The 18241-nt window shown below is 41.3% G+C and overlaps 1 protein-coding gene across 3 annotated transcripts in view; it reads right to left on the bottom strand.

The window, feature by feature from the left end:
• Ttc28 (tetratricopeptide repeat domain 28) overlaps positions 1-18241 on the bottom strand; it is a 432623-nt gene that overhangs the window by 408442 nt on the left and 5940 nt on the right. For 2 of the 3 annotated variants that reach the window (XM_052754914.1, XM_052754915.1), the window contains exon 2: positions 6943-7221. The exons of the other annotated variant lie outside the window; for it this stretch is intronic. In XM_052754914.1, the coding sequence (XP_052610874.1) occupies positions 6943-7221 (279 nt within the window). The remainder of the gene's footprint in view (positions 1-6942; positions 7222-18241) is intronic. 3 annotated transcript variants of the gene reach the window in all.

Here is an 18241-nt window from a genome sequence, read left to right as displayed (position 1 = left end):
AAAAGATGATGTGTCACTGGGGATGGGCTTTGAAGTTTCAGAATCAAGATTGGTTGCCCCAACTGTACAGGATGTACACATCATGATGTATGCTTTCTCCTAATTGGAAAAAGGTGGGACCTACATAGCCTTGTAGGTTTTGCTTAACATAATTCATAGCCATTCCCTGGGAATCCCAGGTATGGACATGGCCAGTGTCCATCTTCTTGGCCAGTATTTAATAAAGCTCACTTCAAATTTGGCCCCAAAATTGTGGCAGTAGTTTTATTCTCGAACAGTGGGATTAAAAGATGGTCATACCTTCTAAAACTGTAAACAAGCCCCAATTCCAATTAAATGCCTTGGTCAGGATGTCTCATCACAGCAATAGAAAAGTAACTAAGAAACCAACCAAATCTTAACCTGTTTACTTCTAGGTATCAATAATCAGAATCATAATGAACTCTGCTCCTCAGAGTTGCCAGCTGGTCCCAAATGTTGGCCATGCTTTTTCTTAACTTATTCATTTGTAAAATAACGAACAGCTACCTAATGAGACTTTATACTAGGATTACAAAGACTGTAAGCATAAGCATAATCCAAAATAACTCAGAGTGCATTCACCTAAGACTCAGAATGGAGCACAGTGTGTCACTCTCTCCAGTGTGTCTCTTACAGCCCTGATGCTGGCTGACATATAAAATTACTCTAAAAGACAATTCCTACTCTGACACACTGTGGCTGACTCCTGTAGAGAAGAGGCACCTGGTATGACCTGGAAGCAAGCACAGACATATAAAAAAAAAATGTTTCTAATTCCTTTATTTTCAAGCTAAGCAACAAAGATATGAGTTGGCTCACAGAATCAAGAGATTTCCAAGCTTTCCAAACACCAGCACCAATGCATTACATGTAGTATGGGCAAAAGCAGAGTCAAAACAAAGAGCAAGGAATACATGTTTCTGGTTTTTTACTACAGTGGTCAAAGGTTAAGGCACCAACCAAGGAAATTTACAATTAAGAGCCAAAAAATGATGAAATCTAGTACATCAAGTAAGTTACCTAAAATGTGGATAGGTGATATAGGTTTGAAATTTTAGTCTGACTATATAGTCTGATACATTTCTTTCCAAATAGTAGATCTAGGGCCAGAAAATAAATTATGTTCATAAAGGACATTCCTTGAGCAATTCACTGAAATGTGAATGGGTCTATGGATTGGACAGCATTATTATATTAATGTTAATGTTCTGGTTTTAAGGTTTGCACTGTTGTTATATGGCAGAATGTTCTCAATATATACTGAAGGATTTAGAAGTGGCAAGACAATTTGTCTTCAATTTGGTCTCAAACGGTTCCAAAAATAACAGTAAAAATGATATAGTCAGAAAGAGAACTATCAACCAAATATGGTAAAATGTTAAAAGTAGGGGATCCAGCTGGGCGGTGGTGGTGTACACCTTTAATCCCAGCACTCGGGAGGCAGAGCCAGGCAGGTCTCTGCGAGTTTGAGGCCAGCCTGGTCTACAGATCGAGATCCAGGACAGGCACCAAAACTACACAAAGAAACCCTGTCTCGGAAAAAAAAAAAAAAAAGTGGAGGATCCAGATGAAAAGCATACAGCAATCACTTGTACTATCTGTTAGTTCCTGCAAAGGCGGCGGCAGCAGCGGCAGCAGCGGTAGCCTGCCTCAGCCACCGAGGCAGTTACGAGATGCCAGGTGCCTTTCCACTTCAGCTATGTGATGCACGCACCCCTTAAAAGTACCCGATTGTCAGCCCCTCCCTTGCTCTTGCTCCTCTTGTTTTCTGTCTGTCTATCTGTCTGCCTCTCATGTCCCCACTCCAAGACGGCCTTTCACTCTTCCACTCTGCCCTTGCCCCAATAAACTTTTATCTTTTCACTATCTGCTACTCTGTGTGTGTGTGTGTGTGTGACTAGAACCAGGCACTATCTATCCAGCTACAGAGAAGCCCTCATCCCTGCTGGGTAAGGCTGTAATCCCAACAATCCTACAGCACACTGGGAGGCAGGAGAATCACCAGAAGCTCATGCGCCAGCCAGCCTAGAGTACCCAACACCAACACCATGGAACCAGTGAGACCTGCCTCAACCAGGTGGAAGAGAGAGTCATGTGTCTCCATACATACTGTATAAAGTGAGGACATGACCACTCCAAAGTATGGTTGAGGGGAAGGTTTTACTGTAGATGTGAGGGGAAGGACAGTCAGAAGCATCTGGAAGCATCCAGAGTAGGAGAGGACCGGGGGGCGTGGCAAGGGGCTGCATGGCAAGAATGGCAAAGTTATATAGGAATGAGAAGCTGCAGGAAGACAACTCTTACACTGGAGTTTAGGGTAGGGGTGGGGTAAGAAGAGCTGAGAGGAGCCATGGCTACTGAATGAGCCTGGAGGTCAGTAGGGGCTTTGGTACTATAGTAGGCCCCAGTTAGCCGTTTGTCCTGAGTTTCTTTTGGACCTGACATAGGCCTCTGATTCAGCTGCTGTTAATATCTTCTACCACATAACTTCATGAAAATTTATCTTACTAAAGCACAAACCTGAAGAACTGAATTCACTCCCAGGAGCCCACATAAAGGAGAGAACTACAAAGACAAGTTCCCAGAAAGGATTCTCTTCAAGCTCAAACCTACCAGCTAATTAAAACTTTAGTGACTATGTAGAGTTTGGAACGTGGCAGCTCCACAGCCTGCTTACAATTTATCTTTAATAAATATCTTTTACAATTGCTATTTTTAGACAACTAAATAGCCATTCCTTGCTCACTTCTGTGTCAGACCTAACATCACAGATAAAACCTCTTGGGATAGTTTAGCTTAACAAAACCCTAGTTTCCTCCACTAAGAGTGGGGAGTAGGAGTCAGACAGACTCCCTGGTAGACAGAGGGACAGTGAGGGGAGCTGTGGGCAGTTGACAAAGTGGGGACTTCAAAGATGACTTCCTCTCCCTCTTCACCTCAAACAAAAGGCTGCCAGCTTAAAACAAAAGCCTTGTGGGCATTTTCCCCTGCCAGTGGGGCCCCCTGCTGATGGACTGGCCCAATGAGCTCAAGGCCAGACCAGGACACATATGTACAACAGTTGTGAACCAAGATCAGGACACATATGCACAACAGTTGTGAACCAAGACCAGGACACATATGCACAACAGTTGTGAACCAAGACCAGGACATATACACACAGCAGTTGTGAACCAATCCGCTGCCCCGTCTCTCTTCAAACTGACCAACCCTATACTAGGAGAGGAAGACCTCCAGAGACTTTAAAAACCCCAGCCCTAGAGAGGAGGCTGGACTTTCAGCTTCAAGACTCCTCTGCTGATTCTGTCTGCTTCTGTTTGTGGTTTTGAGATTTCTCCACTGCTAGCTGTTGCTCTTGATACTTTTCCTGCCTTTTAACTTTTTAACTGGCAGAGAAACATGACCAAGACCCCTAGATGGTAATGAAGGTCGAAGATTACTGATAGATAGCATTTAAGACATACAGCAGAGCTCTCTGTTTTGCTATAGCCTGCCTACCCAATGTATTCACTGCTGTACTGACTGTCTTCATTTATAGCTTTCTCTACTCTGAGTACAAAATGTTCAAGAAATTGCTGCCTCATTAGAATGTGGTATTTGTTTCTGTGCTTTTATCACTCATATTTGGCTCCAAAATAACTATCTCTTGTCCCCCTTTTTTAAATACATTTTATTTATTTTTATGTGCATTTGTGTTTTTACCATGGGTGTCGGGATCCCCTGAAACTGGAGTTACAGACAGGTGTGAACTGCCATGTGGGTGCCTGGAATTGAACTCGGATCCTCTGGAAGAACAGTCAATGCTCTTAACCCCTGAGCCATCTCTCCAGCGCTCCTCTTGTCCCCTTTGAGGTAAGTTATATTTTTGTGTTGACAGAACTGACTCCACAACTATCCTCTGACCTCTGCACTTGTGAATGACATACATGAGCATGCATACACACAAATAATAAACAAATTAAAAAGAAAAAAGCAAATCTGTCTTACTGGTCACAGTTACTTGCCAACATCAAAGCAATTCTGACTGTAGCAGAGGAGCTTTAAATCATATCCATCATTGCCCCAAACAAGGGTATTATGCTAAGCAGCAGTCACTCCCCAGTTAAGGAAGTGTGAACTTAACCACCGAAAGAAAGGGTCTAATTTTATTACCAGAATAACATCAGAAACTGCACTTACATATCAAAAGCTAGGAGGAGCTCAATGATGACTTTGTAGGTAGACAGAGTTTCACAAATGAAGTCTCCCCCACTCAGCCTCACTTGCATAAGTAGACAGAATTTCATAAATGAAACCTCCCCCACTCAGCCTCACTTGCATAAGTAGACAGAATTTCATAAATGAAGTGTCCCCCACTCAGCCTCACTTGCACAGGATGAAGATCCATGAGTGGTTCTCCAAGGTCAGACTTGCTACATTCCAGTCACCAGCCCTGTTTTTGTTTGTTTGTTTGTTTGTTTTATTTTGTTTTTTCCCCCGAGAAAGGGTTTCTCTGTGCAGTTTTGGAGCCTGTCCTGGATGTCGCTCTGTAGACCAGGCTGGCCTTGAACTTATTGAGATCCACCTGGTTCTGCTTTCCTATTTATAATCTTATGCTTCTGTATAATTAGGCATGCACATGATGAAAATCTGATGCATTGTAGGAAGGGAAGTGTGTAGCAGAAAAATTATTATATGACCTATCAATGGATCCAAACAGAACCACCAAACTTTGTCCCTTAGTAATCAGCTGCTCCTTCCTGCAGGCAATAACCTAAAGCCTTGAGAAATCTCACTCATGTGGCCCACGGCTCTCTTACAGTGTGTTCTGAGGTATTCTATTGCTTTGTTCTAAATCAAGTAATGAGTGACTTTGAAATCTGTGTGGGCTTTTATTTCATTGTTGAACAAGAAGCCAAGAACCTGGAAACACCTGGCCCTGCCCCTAAGCATTGGTAACATAATCACACTGACATTGTAAGAAGCTGTGACAGGAGCCTGGCAGTGGTAGCCCATGCCTTTAATCTAGCACTCAGGAGGTAGAGGCAGGTGGATCTCAGTGAGTTCCAGGCCAGTCTGGTCTACAGATCGAGTTCCAGGACAGCCAGGACTACACAGAGAAACCCTGTCTCGAAAAACCAAAAAGAAAAAAGAAAAGAAAAAAAGCAGCTGTGACAGGGAAGGTAGAATTCAGAGAGAAATCGGAGACAGCACAGCTTTGGTGGCCCTCGGACTTCTAGACATGTGTGCTGGAGCATATAACACACAGAAAGACCAACTTCTTGTAGACAGGACAACATGAGAGATGGAGTAGAAAACCCTGCAGGTGGCCAGATGATGCCTCACTCTGTTTGTCTCAGATGCAAAAAGTCTTACTTCCTAATAAGACCCTGTCGATGGATCAAACTGTTAATGGATATGAAGCTCAGATCTCTCCCAACATGTAGATATTTGGAAAGATTCAAAAACAGGAGCCCTCTTAGCACCTCCTAAATGTTGATGTGTCCATCACTGAGTCCTATGGCCAGGATCAGGCACAAGACACACCAGCCAGCAACTCCAAATAATCTTCTTTTCTGGATGCTTTGCCCTTTTATATCAATTTTAATGCTTTGATTTCAAACCATCTGAGGAAAAGGCAACCATCCAAACTTCATAGCTCAACTTTTAGTTAAATTGGTAGAAATATCTGAGACTGAGTTCAGCCAGAAATATCTGTTCCCTCTATCCTCTGTGAAGGATATGTGTGCCCAGGCAACTCAGCCCTGCATGACCTCATGGCTTCACATGGCTTCATGCTCCCCTAGTATTGCAAGCCCCAGCCTTTCCCCTCCACTGTCACACCTGCCGTCTCCATCCAGAAATGCCATCATCTGTCTGTTTTTAACACAAGGCTTGCTATGAAGTCCAGGCTGTCTTAGAGAACTTTCTGTGCAGGCCAGGCTAGCCTCAGACCTGAAGTCCTCCTTTGTGAGTGCTAGAATTACAAGCTTGAACACCAGACCCAGCTTGTGTTAAACAATTTTGTCTAACTGCCAGCCTAAGTGCACTGAGCACATTATAGGTAGACTAAACTAAGCTATGATATTTGGTAGACTATGTGTTTTAAATATGTGTTATGTTTTGTTTTTATTAAACCTAAACTCATGATCCTCCTGCCTTGGCCTCCTGAATACTGGGTGATGTATACACCACCATACCCAGTTTATTTCTCACTTAAGTTATTTTCAACTTAGGATACATATATACATATATGTGTATATATATAATATATATTATATATAGATATAAAATAACAATGCTATCATTAATATAAGAAGTATCTTTATGAACAAAACAAAATCACCAACTTGCACCAGGCAGTGCTCAAGGGAATATAATTATGATTTATTTTCAGCTGAGATTTCCCTGATTAAACATCATTCTTTTTGTTTGTTTTGTTGTTGTTTGTTCACAGAGACAAGATTTCTCTGTGTAGCCCTGGCTGTCCTGGAACTTGCTCTGTAGACCAGGCTGGCCTCAAACTCACAGAGATTCTCCTGGCTCTGCCTCCCCGAGTGCTGGGATTAAAGGTGGGCAACACCAAATGACTAAGTTCATTTTAAATTGAAGGAGATAAATACAGTCGCTATACAACATCTAAACACTTATATGAAAAAAGATGTCTAAAACCTGAATAGATCCTGTAACTCATCAATAAGATACACCAAAATAAAAAATAAAAAAAAAGATACACCAAAATCTAAAACAAGCAGGGAAAGAATTAAATATGGACAGAAAGCAAACTTACAAAACCACTAAAGAAAGGTGGTTGCTGGCTTTTGGTCACTGTAGATTTTGCTGAAGTATTGATTCTATGAATGAGTATCTGTACTGAATCAATGAAATGTTATCCTAAAGTTTCAAAACAGACAATTCTGTGAAAGTAAATAAAACTGCTACCTTTGGCCATTTGGGATTGAGGAGTCGGGCTTTGATTGCATCATCCAATGCCTTGTGGTACTGCTGGGTTTTCATGTAGGCTGCAGATCTATTGCTATATAAAATGCAGTTCTGAGGGTCAACTGCCAGGGCTTCATTATACAAAACAATAGCTGTGTGGAAGTCTCCATCATGACAGGCCTGGTTACTCTGACGGACTTTCTCAACAAATTCAGCTTTGCTCAGTGCTGGTTCATCAGGACTTCTCTGGGCAATAGTCTTAGCACCAAAGAGAGGGATCTACAAACAAAGAAATTGTCATAAGTTCAAACATTCCACACAGGTTCCTGAGGCCTGGAGCTGATGTCAGGTATCTTACTCATTGAGGCACAGTCTCTTTCTGAATCTAGAGTTAACCAATTCTGCTTCTCTAAGTTGACTTCTGTCCTTCTAAACAATAAGCTTTCCTTGAAACAGCTAACAGTACCTTAAATGGACACATACAAGAGGGGGATATAGCTCAATGGACAACACACTTGTCTTGGAAGCATCAAAACTGGAGTTTGGATCTCTAAATTCCATGTAAAAACCTTGGCAGGTGTGGTGGCCACCAGTAATCTTCATATTCAGGAGGCAGAGACAGGATATCCAGAGCAAGCTGGCTAGAGAAGCAGAATTGGTTTTTAAAATATGTTGTCTCTAGTCTTGGCTGGCCTCGAACACACAGAGATCTGCCTGTCTCTGCCTCCTGAGTGCTAGGATTAAAGGTGTGTGCCATCACACCCAGCAGGCTATCATATTTTGGAAGTATATACTTTTCTTATTTTATAGGAGGTTACAATTAAGAGACTGCATTGAGACTCAGAAGAGACTTTACTTTTAAATTTTTTTCCAACATAATATTTGTATTGGTTATTTGGTAATTTCTTACACCACAATCACACTCACTTCCCAGTCCTCCTAGGTCCAATCCCAACCCTTGTGACATCCCCCCCAAAAAAGAGAATTAAAAAAAAAAGGAAAGAGACTTTATGTTTAAATGGTGTTGAAACTGAAAGACGATAAAGATTTTGGAAACTTTGAACTGCATGCATTTTGCAGTACAATATGGCTAGGAACCTATGAAGATTAAGGAATGGAATATGGTGGTTTGAGGGAGAATGTCCGCCATAGGTTACTGCATTTGAACACTTGGTCCCCACTGGTTACACTATCTAGAAACATCTAGGAAGTCCAGCTTTGAGTGCTCGCTCTCTCTTCCTGTACTGGCGATTCAAGATGTAAGCTCTCAGCATTCTGCTTCAAGCACCATGCCTGCTCCAACCCCAACCCTGACATGATGGACTCTTACCCTTTGGAACCAAAAGCCAGAATTAACCTTCTGTAAGTTGCCTTGGCCATGGTGTTTTTTCACAGAGAAGTAACTGCCTTTGGAACCAAAAGCCAGAATTAACCTTCTGTAAGTTGCCTTGGCCATGGTGTTTTTTCACAGAGAAGTAACCGATGCAGTTAACATGGTCCTTTTGACAGTATCCACTCAAGACTCTCACTCTTACAGTGTCTTCCTCATTTTTTTCATTTTTATATATTTATTTATTTTTCTATTATCAGTTTGATACCGTATAAATTCTTATCCTAATAGTGAAATGTTTCATTAAGGCTTGCCCAGTAACTGAGTAAAACCAAAACTTATTATAAGCCACAGTCATCCTAGGGTCCCCCCTGGTTCTGTGGGTTGCAGTCTGATTGTTCTTAGCTTTATATCTACTATCTACTTATGAGTGAGTACATACCATGTTTTTGTCCTTCTGAGTCTGGGTTACCTCACTCAGGATGATATTTTCTAGTTCCATCCATTTGCCTGCAAATTTCATGCTGTCATTGTTTTTCTCTGCTGAGTAGTACTCCATTGTGTGTATGTACTACATTTTCTTAATCCATTCTTCAGTTGACGGGCATCTAGGTTGTTGCCAGGTTCTGGCTATTACAAACAGTGCTGCTATGAATATAGTTGAGCATGTATCTTTGTGTATGATTGAGCATTCCTTGAATATATGCCCAAGAGTGGTATGGCTGGGTCTTGAGGTAGATCGACTCCCAATTTTCTGAGAAACCACCATACTGATTTCCACAGTGGTTGTACAAGTTTGCACTCCCACCAACAGTGGAGGAGTGTTCCCTTTGCTCCATATCCTCTCCAATATAGACTGTCATTAGTGTTTTTGATCATAGCCATTCTGACAGGTGTAAGGTGGTATCTCAGAGTCGTTTTTTATTTGCATTTCTCTGATGATTAAGGATGTTGAGCATTTCTTTAAATGTCTTTCAGCCATTTGTGATTCTTCTTTTGAGAATTCTCTGTTTAGCTCTTTAGCCCATTTTTTAATTGGATTGTTCAGTATTTTGATGTCTAGTTCCTTGAGTTCTTTATATACTTTGGAGATCAGTCCTCTGTCAGATATGGGGTTGGTGAAGGTCTTTTCCCATTCTGTAGGCTGTTTTTTTTTGTTGTTGTTGTTTTTGTTTGGTTTTTTTTGTTTTGTTTTGTTTTGTTTTTTGTCTTATTGACAGTGTCTTTTGCCCTACAAAAGCTTTTCAGTTTCAAGAGGTCCCATTTACTAATTGTTGTGTTCAGTGTCTGTGCTGCTGGTGTTATATTTAGGAAGTGATCTCCTGTGCCAATGTGCACTTTCTCTTCTATTAAGTTTACTGTAATTGGATTTATGTTGAGGTCTTTGATCCACTTGGACTTAAGTTTTGTGCAGGGTGACAGATATGGATCTATTTGTAATCTTTTACATATTGACATCCAGTTATGCCAGCACCATTTGTTGAAGATACTTTCTTTTTTCCATTGTATAGTTTTGGCTTCTTTGTCAAAAACCAGGTGTTCATATGTGCATGGATTAATGTAAGGGTCTTCAATTCGATTCCATTGGTCTGTATGTTGGTTTTTATGCCAATACCAAGCTGTTTTTATTACCATAGCTCTATAGTAGAGCTTGAGGTCAGGGATGGTGATGCCTCCAGAGGTTGCTTTTTTATACAGGATTCTTTTAGCTATCCTGGGTCTTTTGTTTTTCCATATGAAGTTGAATATTTTTCTTTCCAAGTCTGTGAAGAATTGTGTTGGGATTTTGATGGGGATTGCATTGAATCTATAGATTGCTTTTGGTAAGATTGCCATTTTTACTATGTTAATCCTACCTATCCATGAGCATGGGAGATCCTTCCATTTTCTGATATCTTCTTCAATTTCTTTCTTTACAGATTTAAAGTTCTTATCAAAAAGGTCCTTCACTTGTTTAGTTAGTGTTATCCCAAGGTATTTTATAGTATTTGTGGCTATTGTAAAGGGTGATGCTTCTCTGACTTCTTTCTCAGCCCTTTTATCATTTGTGTATAGGAGGGCTACTGATTTTTTTTGAGTTGATCTTGTATCCTGCCACTTTACTGAAGGAGTTTATCAGCTATAGGAGTTCCCTGGTAGAATTTTTGGGGTCACTTATGTATACTATCATATCATCTGCAAATAGTGAAAGTTTGACTTCTTCCTTTCCAATTTGTATCCCTTTGATCTCCTTTTGTTTTCTTATTGCTCTAGCTAGAACTTCAAATACTATATTGAATAAATATGGAGAGAGTGGACAGCCTTGTCTTATTCCTGACTTTAGTGAAATCGCTTTGAGTTTCTCTCCGTTTAATTTGATGGTGGCTGTTGGCTTGTTGTAAATTTTTTTTAATGTTTTATTGTGTTTATTATGTTTACGAAGGTTCCTTGCATTCCTGATCTAAGACCTTTATCATGAAGGGGTGTTGGATTTTGTCAAAGGCTTTTTCAGCATCTAATGAGATGATCATGTGGTTTTTTTCTTTCAGTTTGTTTATATGGTGTATTACATTGACAGATTTTCGTATGTTGAACCATCCCTGCATCCCTGGGATGAAACCTACTTGGTCATGGTGGATAATTTTTTGATGTGTTCTTGGATTCGGTTTCCCAATATTTTGGTGAGTATTTTTGCATCAATGTTCATGAGGGAGATTGATCTGTAATTCTCTTTCTTTGTTGCATCTTTGTGTGGTTTGGGTATCAGGGTAATTGTGGCCTCATAAAAAGAGTTTGGTAGTGTTCCTTCTGTTTCTATTGTGTGGAACAATTTGAAGAGTATTGGAATTAGTTCTTCTTTGAAAATCTGGTAGAATTCTGCATTGAAACCATCTGGTCCTGGACTTTTTTTGGTTGGGAGACTTTTGATGACTGTTTCTATTTCTTTAGGGGTTATTGGTCTATTTAAATAGTTTATCTGGTCTTGATTTAACTTTGGTATGTGGTATCTATCCAGAAAATTGTCCATTTCTTCCAGATTTTCTGATTTTGTGGAGTACAGGTTTTTGAAGTATGACCTGATGATTCTCTGGATTTCCTCATGGTCTGTTGCTATGTCTCCCTTTTCATTTCTGATTTTGTTAATTTGGATTCTCTCTCTCTCTCTCTCTCTCTCTCTCTCTCTCTCTCTCTCTCTCTCTGCTTTTTGGTTAATTTGGCCACAGAAAGCACTAGAAGGAAAAATCCAACCTAAAGAAGCTAAACACACCCATGAAAACTCAAGCAATAGATAATCCCACAACAACAAATACCAAAGAAGGAAAATGCAACACTACCACAAAAAAATAACAGGAATTAACAATCACTGGTCATTAATATCCATCAATATCATGGTCTCAACTCACCTATAAAAAGACACAGACTAACAGAATGGATAAGAAAACAGGATCCATCCTTCTGCTGCATACAAGAAACACACCTTAACTTATCAGACCACCATGCCTTAAAGTTAGATTTCAACAACAATTTCTTTTTTTAGTGCTTATAATTTTCCCTAGAGAGGTCTTTTACATCCTTGGCTAAGATAGGCTTAGACTAGGTCATTTTTTTTTTCTATTTTTCTTTTCTTTTTTGAGGTTTCTATGAACAGAATTATTTCCCTGATGTCTTTCTTAGCTAGTTCATAATTGGTATACAAAAATGCTACTGGTCTTTGTAGGCCAACTTTGCATCCTGATAGCCGAGTAAACTGATTCATCAAGTCAACAGGTCTTTTAGTGGAGTTGTTAGAGTCAGGGAGGTAAAGCGTCATATCAGAGACAACTTCTTCCTGTCCACAAAGGAAGTGCTTTAATACAATCAACCTGCCACCAGGTCACTGGCTACTCATCCCTAGGAAGGGGGCCATACTGGGGCTCAGTGTTGGCCTCTGATGTTGGCAGATCTGACACTCAGCAACAGCTGTAGCTAGATCAGCCTTGGTGAGTAGAAGACCATGTTATCCAGCCCATCCATAACCTTCATCACTGTCACCATGGCTACTCTGTTCAAGGATCTACTGGGCAACAGGAGGGACAGCCATGGAAGAGGCTGACTGTCCACAGAACATGTTATCCTATCTACTTGATTACTGAACTACTCCTCTGCTGAAGTCACATTTCAATGAACATTTACATGGACACAAGTATCTTCACATCCTTTGCCCATTTGAAGAGATCTAGCCACAAACTTCTTACTCAAAAGTTTTTCTCACCAAATTCCAATCATGATCGTTCCAAGTCCCTGGCCACAGCCAAACCATTGACTACAGCCCATGAATCAGTAAATAATCACACAACTGGCCATTTCTCCTTCCTTTTTTTTTTTTTTTTTGCAATTTCTCCTTCCAAGCAGAATGTACAACTGTGTGCACTGCCCAAAGTTCTGCCCACTATAAAGATTTCTCTTCTCTGTAGTCTTTCACGATTGTCTCAGAAAAGGGCTATACTGCTGCATCTGTCCACTTCCAGATGATGCTTGCAGTGTACATGTGGTGGTTTGATGGAGAATGGTTCCCATAGGCTCATATATGTAAATGCTTGGTACCCAGTTGGTGGAACTGTTTGGGAAGGATTAGGAGGTGTGGCTTTGTTGGAGGAGGTTTGTCACTGGGGGTGGGCCTTAAGGTTTCAAAAGCCCATGCCTGCTGTGGGATGGTCTGTATGTCAAATGTGTTGCTCTGATTGGTCAATAAATAAATCACTGATTGGCCAGTGGCTAGGCAGGAAGTATAGGCAGGACAAGGAGGAGAATAAAGCTGGGAAGTGGAAGGCTGAGTCAGAGACACTGCCAGCCGCCATGATGAGAAACAGCATGTGAAGATGCTGGGAAGCCACGAGCCATATGGCAAGGTATAGATTAATGGAAATGGATTAATTTAAGCTGTAAGAACAGTTAGCAAGATGCCTGCCACGGCCATACAGTTTGTAATCAATATAAGTCTCTGTGTTTACTTGGTTGGGTCTGACGGCTGTGGGACTGGCAGGTGAGAGAGATTTGTCCTGACTGTGGGCCAGGCAGGAAAACTCTAGCTACACATGCCATTCCCAGTAAGTTCTCTCTCTACCTCATGCTTATGGATGATGTAAGCTCTCAGCTGCTGCTCCACTGCCATGCCTACCTACTGCTGCCATGCATCCCACCATGATGGTCATGGACTCTAACCCTCTGGAACCATGAGTCCCAAATGAAATGTTTTGTTCTATAAGTTGCCTTAGTTACTATGCTTTGTCACAAGAATCAAAGTGACTAAGACAATACAGAACCAACAGTAAAGGAAATCCTACTAGTCTTACGTTCCTCAGTCAACTGATCACACAGCATACCCCATGAGGCCATAGCTGTACGCTCAGAAGTAGATGGCATTGCAACTGGAACAGAAACCATAGGCATTTGGGCATCTTCATGTAACTTGCTTGTGCCCTCAGGACCGGCTTAGGCCTGCTAGCACATGATACTATGATCATTTGATAATGGATTGCTGCTGTCCAACAATGCCCCCCCTTGTTCAATTACATCTTTGTTGGTTGTTTTTGCTCTTTTGGGGGGCCCACCACCCAGCTCCCAAATAAATCACACATGGAGGCTTATTCTTAATTATAAATGCTCGGCCTTAGCTTGGCTTGTTTCTTGTCAGCTTTTCTTATCTTTAAAGTATTCCATCTACCTTTTGCCTCTGGGCTTTTCCTGTTCTCTTACTTCTGTAAATCTTACTCTTACTCCATGGCTTGATATGTAGCTAGGTGGCTGGTCTCTGGAGTCCTCCTCCTTCTCCCAGATTTCTCCTTCTATATATTCTCTCTGCCTGCCTGCCAGCCCTGCCTATTTCTCTCTCCTGCCTCACTATTGGCCTTTCAGCTCTTTATTAGACCATCAGGTGTTTTAGACAGGCACAGTAACAAAGCTTCACAGAGTTAAACAAATGCAACATAAACAAAAGTAACACACCTTAAAATAATATTCCCCAACACATCTGTATCAGCTTTCTGCTTTCAATGGTTTCCTTCACTGCTTAAGTTTTTCTTTAATTCCTTTTCACAAGCTGGAAGCTTAGCTGGGTAAGATCCTGCTCTTAGGTCACCACTCCCTTTATTCCATTTAACAACTGGCTTTTCATTATCAGTTTATCTCCTTGAACACAGCACTCAGCTTTATTATACTTCCTGTGTGCCTTTTCTCCTCAAACTCTACATTTTGTATTTTTCCTGTTCAGCTTTATGGTGATATTTTATTTGTGATGAAATGTGATTTTATTTGTAAGTTAATAAATAAAGTTGCCTAGGGGTCAGAGCTAATGGCAAGCCATAGCAGAAGTCTGGCAGTGGTAGCATATGCCCTTAATCCCAATCACATGACAGGCAGATCTCTGTGTGTTCAAGGACACCACCAGCATGGAGACACACGCCTTTAATCTCAATACCAACCATAGAAGACCTGGAGGTCTGTATAGACAGGCAGTGACGAGGAGGTCATGTGGTTGGGTTTACAACCAATGAGAAGGTAGAACAGAAAGTCAATAAAATGACAGATATACAGGAAGTAGCTCTCTTTCTGAGGGGAAGGATGACAGCGGCGGGGGGGGGGTGTAAGAAGGCAGTTTTAGTCTTAGCTCTTAGCTACTGCTCTGACCTCTTGAGCTTTTAACTCTGCATTTGGCTCTGTGTTTCTTATTTAATAAGACTTACATTTACACAGTTTGTTCCTTTTCATTATAGATCTGCATAAGACTGGTCACTAATACCACATGACATAGTTAATAATAGGCTGTTTTGAAATCTCCTGGTCAATGCTGTTAATCCAAAACTCTTCAATTTAGCCCCAGACAGATTTTTTGGACAAGGGCAGAAAACAGCCACATTCTTCACCAATATAACACAGGAACATCTCTAGGCCATCTACTAATATTCTTCTCCTCTAAAACCTCCTGATTTGGCCGTAAAAATCTAAATTGTTCCCAGCAAAACTGTCTTCCCTGCTCCTATTAGCATGGCCCATTTAGCCCCATCTAAAGTGTTCAACTGTTTTCTTAATCCAAAGTCCCAAAGTCCACATTCCACCAAGAAACACGGTCAGGCCTGTCATAGCAATACCCTAGTCCCTGATATCAACTTCTATCTTAGTCAATGTCCTATTGCTGTGAAGAGACCACAGCAATTCTTATAAAGGAAAATATTTAATTGGGGTGGGCTCCGGGTCCAGAGGTTTAGTCCATTCTTATCATGGCAGGACGCATGGCAGCAGGCAGGCAGAATGGTGATGGTGAAAAGAACCAGGGGTTCTACATGCAGATTGACAGGCAGCAGGGAGAGACACTGCGCCTGGCTTAAGCAGGTTTCTGAGAAACCTCAAAACTCACCCCCAGTAACACAATTCCACCAACAAGGCTACCCCTACTAATAGTGCCACTGTCTGGTAAACAACCATTCAAATCTGTGAGCCTATGGGGTATTGGGAGGGGTAGCACCCCTAACTAAATTCTAGCTTGTATAATTTTATGTCTCCTAAGCCAATCCATTAACAAACCCTTTATAACATCAATTCTATTGCTTTGAGTTTCTTCTATACCACCACTTCCTGTTCACTTGACCCAATCAGCATAATGTCATCAATACAGTAGACATTATGACATTTTGTGGGAAAGATAGATGATCAAGATCCCTTCAAACTAAGTCATGGCACAGGGCTAGGGCATTAATATTTCTTGATGTAAAACAGTAAATGTGTACTGCTGGCCTCAACAGCTGAATGCAAACTGCTTCTGTGGTCCTCATGGCAGGCATTGACAAAAAGGCATCTGTTAGAACAGTGACTGTACCCCAAGTCCCAGCAGGGGTGTTACTATGTCAAGTAAGAGTAACACATCCAGGACAGCAGCTGCAATCTGGAGTCACTACTGATTAAGTTTTCAATAGCCAACTGTCACGATTCTATGAGGAGGAGAGGGCGTAAGGAATTAGTAGGTCGAAAGATAGCAGAGATGAGACAGACAGAAACACAGGATAGCTTCAGAAGGACCCAGATCAAAATCCACTAGCCCCTTCTGTCTCTTCAAAAGGGATTTTAATAGGAATGCCAAGGGGCAGGACAAAAGACCTCCCCTTACTAGATCAAAGCATACCTCACATCCAAATGTAAAACACCTGGTAACCACACACGTGGTCAGTCCATCCCCTTATGCAGCCCTGCTGGGTAAAGCAATCTCAGATCTCACTAGGAAACTCTGTGGGCTCCCACACTAGGACTAAAGGTGTGTGCCGCTATCACCTGGAAAATGCTTTCCTTTTATAAGAGTTGCAGTGTCTCCAGAGAAATAGAACTAAGATAACCCTGTCTAAAAGTAAACAAAAATAAAATAATAAGACACCTAACACCAACCTCTGGCTTCTACATGCACAAGCATGAACAACATATAAACACACACAAACACATACATCACAGATATATATACACACATCCACACATATAGACACACGTGTGCCCATGCGTGTACACACACATACACACACACACACACACACACACACACACACACACACACGTTGCCTTTGCACCTTGACCATCATTTTCTAAATCACATGAAGTCACTTTCCACTCACTAAGTTATTCTTTTTTATTCATTTTTATGTTATGTAATGGATATTTTGCCTGTATGTATGACCATGCATAGTGTATATAGTGCCCATAGAGTCCAGAAGAGGGCAATGGATACTCTAGAATCAGAGACACAGAAGGTTGTGAGCTGCCATGTGGGTGCTGGGAACTGAACTTGAGTCCTCTGGAAAAGCAGCAAGTGCTTTTAACTGCTGAACCATCTTTCCAGCCTGATATTAAATTATTCCTATGGCTCAGATCATTTTTCAAATTCACATAAAAATATCGTATGGGGCCAAGGATATAACTCCATTGATAAACAAAGCTATCGGTGTGATCCCCAGCTCTATATAAAACCAGGTTTGGTGGTACATGCCTGTAACCCCAGCAGTCAGGAGACAGAAGCAGGAGAACCAGAAGTTCAAGGACAACCTTGGCTACACAGCAGGCTTACGGTCCATCTAGAATAATGAGACCCTGTCTCTAGGGAGGAGGGAACCATATGAATACACAAAGGCTGTGTTAGTTTTATACTTTGTTTTCTCTCTTTTTAAATATATTCAACTATTTGTTCATTTTATGTATCTATGTGAGGTAAGTATTGCACAACATACATACATACAGTGCCTGTGGCGGCCAAGAGAGTATCAGATCCCCTGGAAATGGAATCATAAGCAATTGTGAACACTCAGTGTGGGTGCTGGGACCAAACCAGGTCCCCGAAGATTAGCAGCTCTAAGTCACAGATCCGTTCCTTCAGCTTCTCCCTTGAGACAGGGCCTCATTCTGTGACCAGTCTGCTGTGGAATTCACTGATGAGCCCTGCTGGCCTCAAATTCACAGCAATTCTCCTGCCTCAGTCTCACAAAATATGGGACTATAGGCATAAAATCACTATGCCTGGCTCAATTGGGGACTCCTTTATTTTATTTATTTTTGTTTATGAGTGTTTGTGTGATTGTATAATGTAAACCATGTAAGTGCCTGGTGCACACAGAACCCAAAAGAGGACACTGGATCCCCTAGAACTAAAATTACAGACAGTTGTGAGCCCCCATGTGGGTGACCAAAACCCAACCCAGGTCATCTAGAAAATCAGCAAGTGTTCTTAAATGTTGAGCCATCTTTCCAGCCCAAGTCGTATACTTTTAAAACTAAATAGCAGGAATGGGGAGAAAGTTTACTGCATAAACAAGAATACTGGAGTCTGAGTCCTCAGAAACCTACATGAATGCCAGGTGGGTATAGCAGCCCACCTATAATTCCAGCCCTGGAATGTGCAGAGAGGGTATCTCCACAAGCTGGCTAGCAAGCTATGCATTGAGAAACCCTGCCTCACTGGATAAAGTAAAATGGTTGAGG

This window comes from Peromyscus californicus, unplaced genomic scaffold, assembly GCF_007827085.1.
Source record: "Peromyscus californicus insignis strain IS unplaced genomic scaffold, ASM782708v3 Scaffold_2__1_contigs__length_46816999, whole genome shotgun sequence".
Lineage (NCBI taxonomy): Eukaryota > Metazoa > Chordata > Mammalia > Rodentia > Cricetidae > Peromyscus > Peromyscus californicus.
The sequence above is the reverse complement of the archived record's forward strand: the minus strand, read 5'-3'. Positions and strand labels throughout refer to the sequence as shown.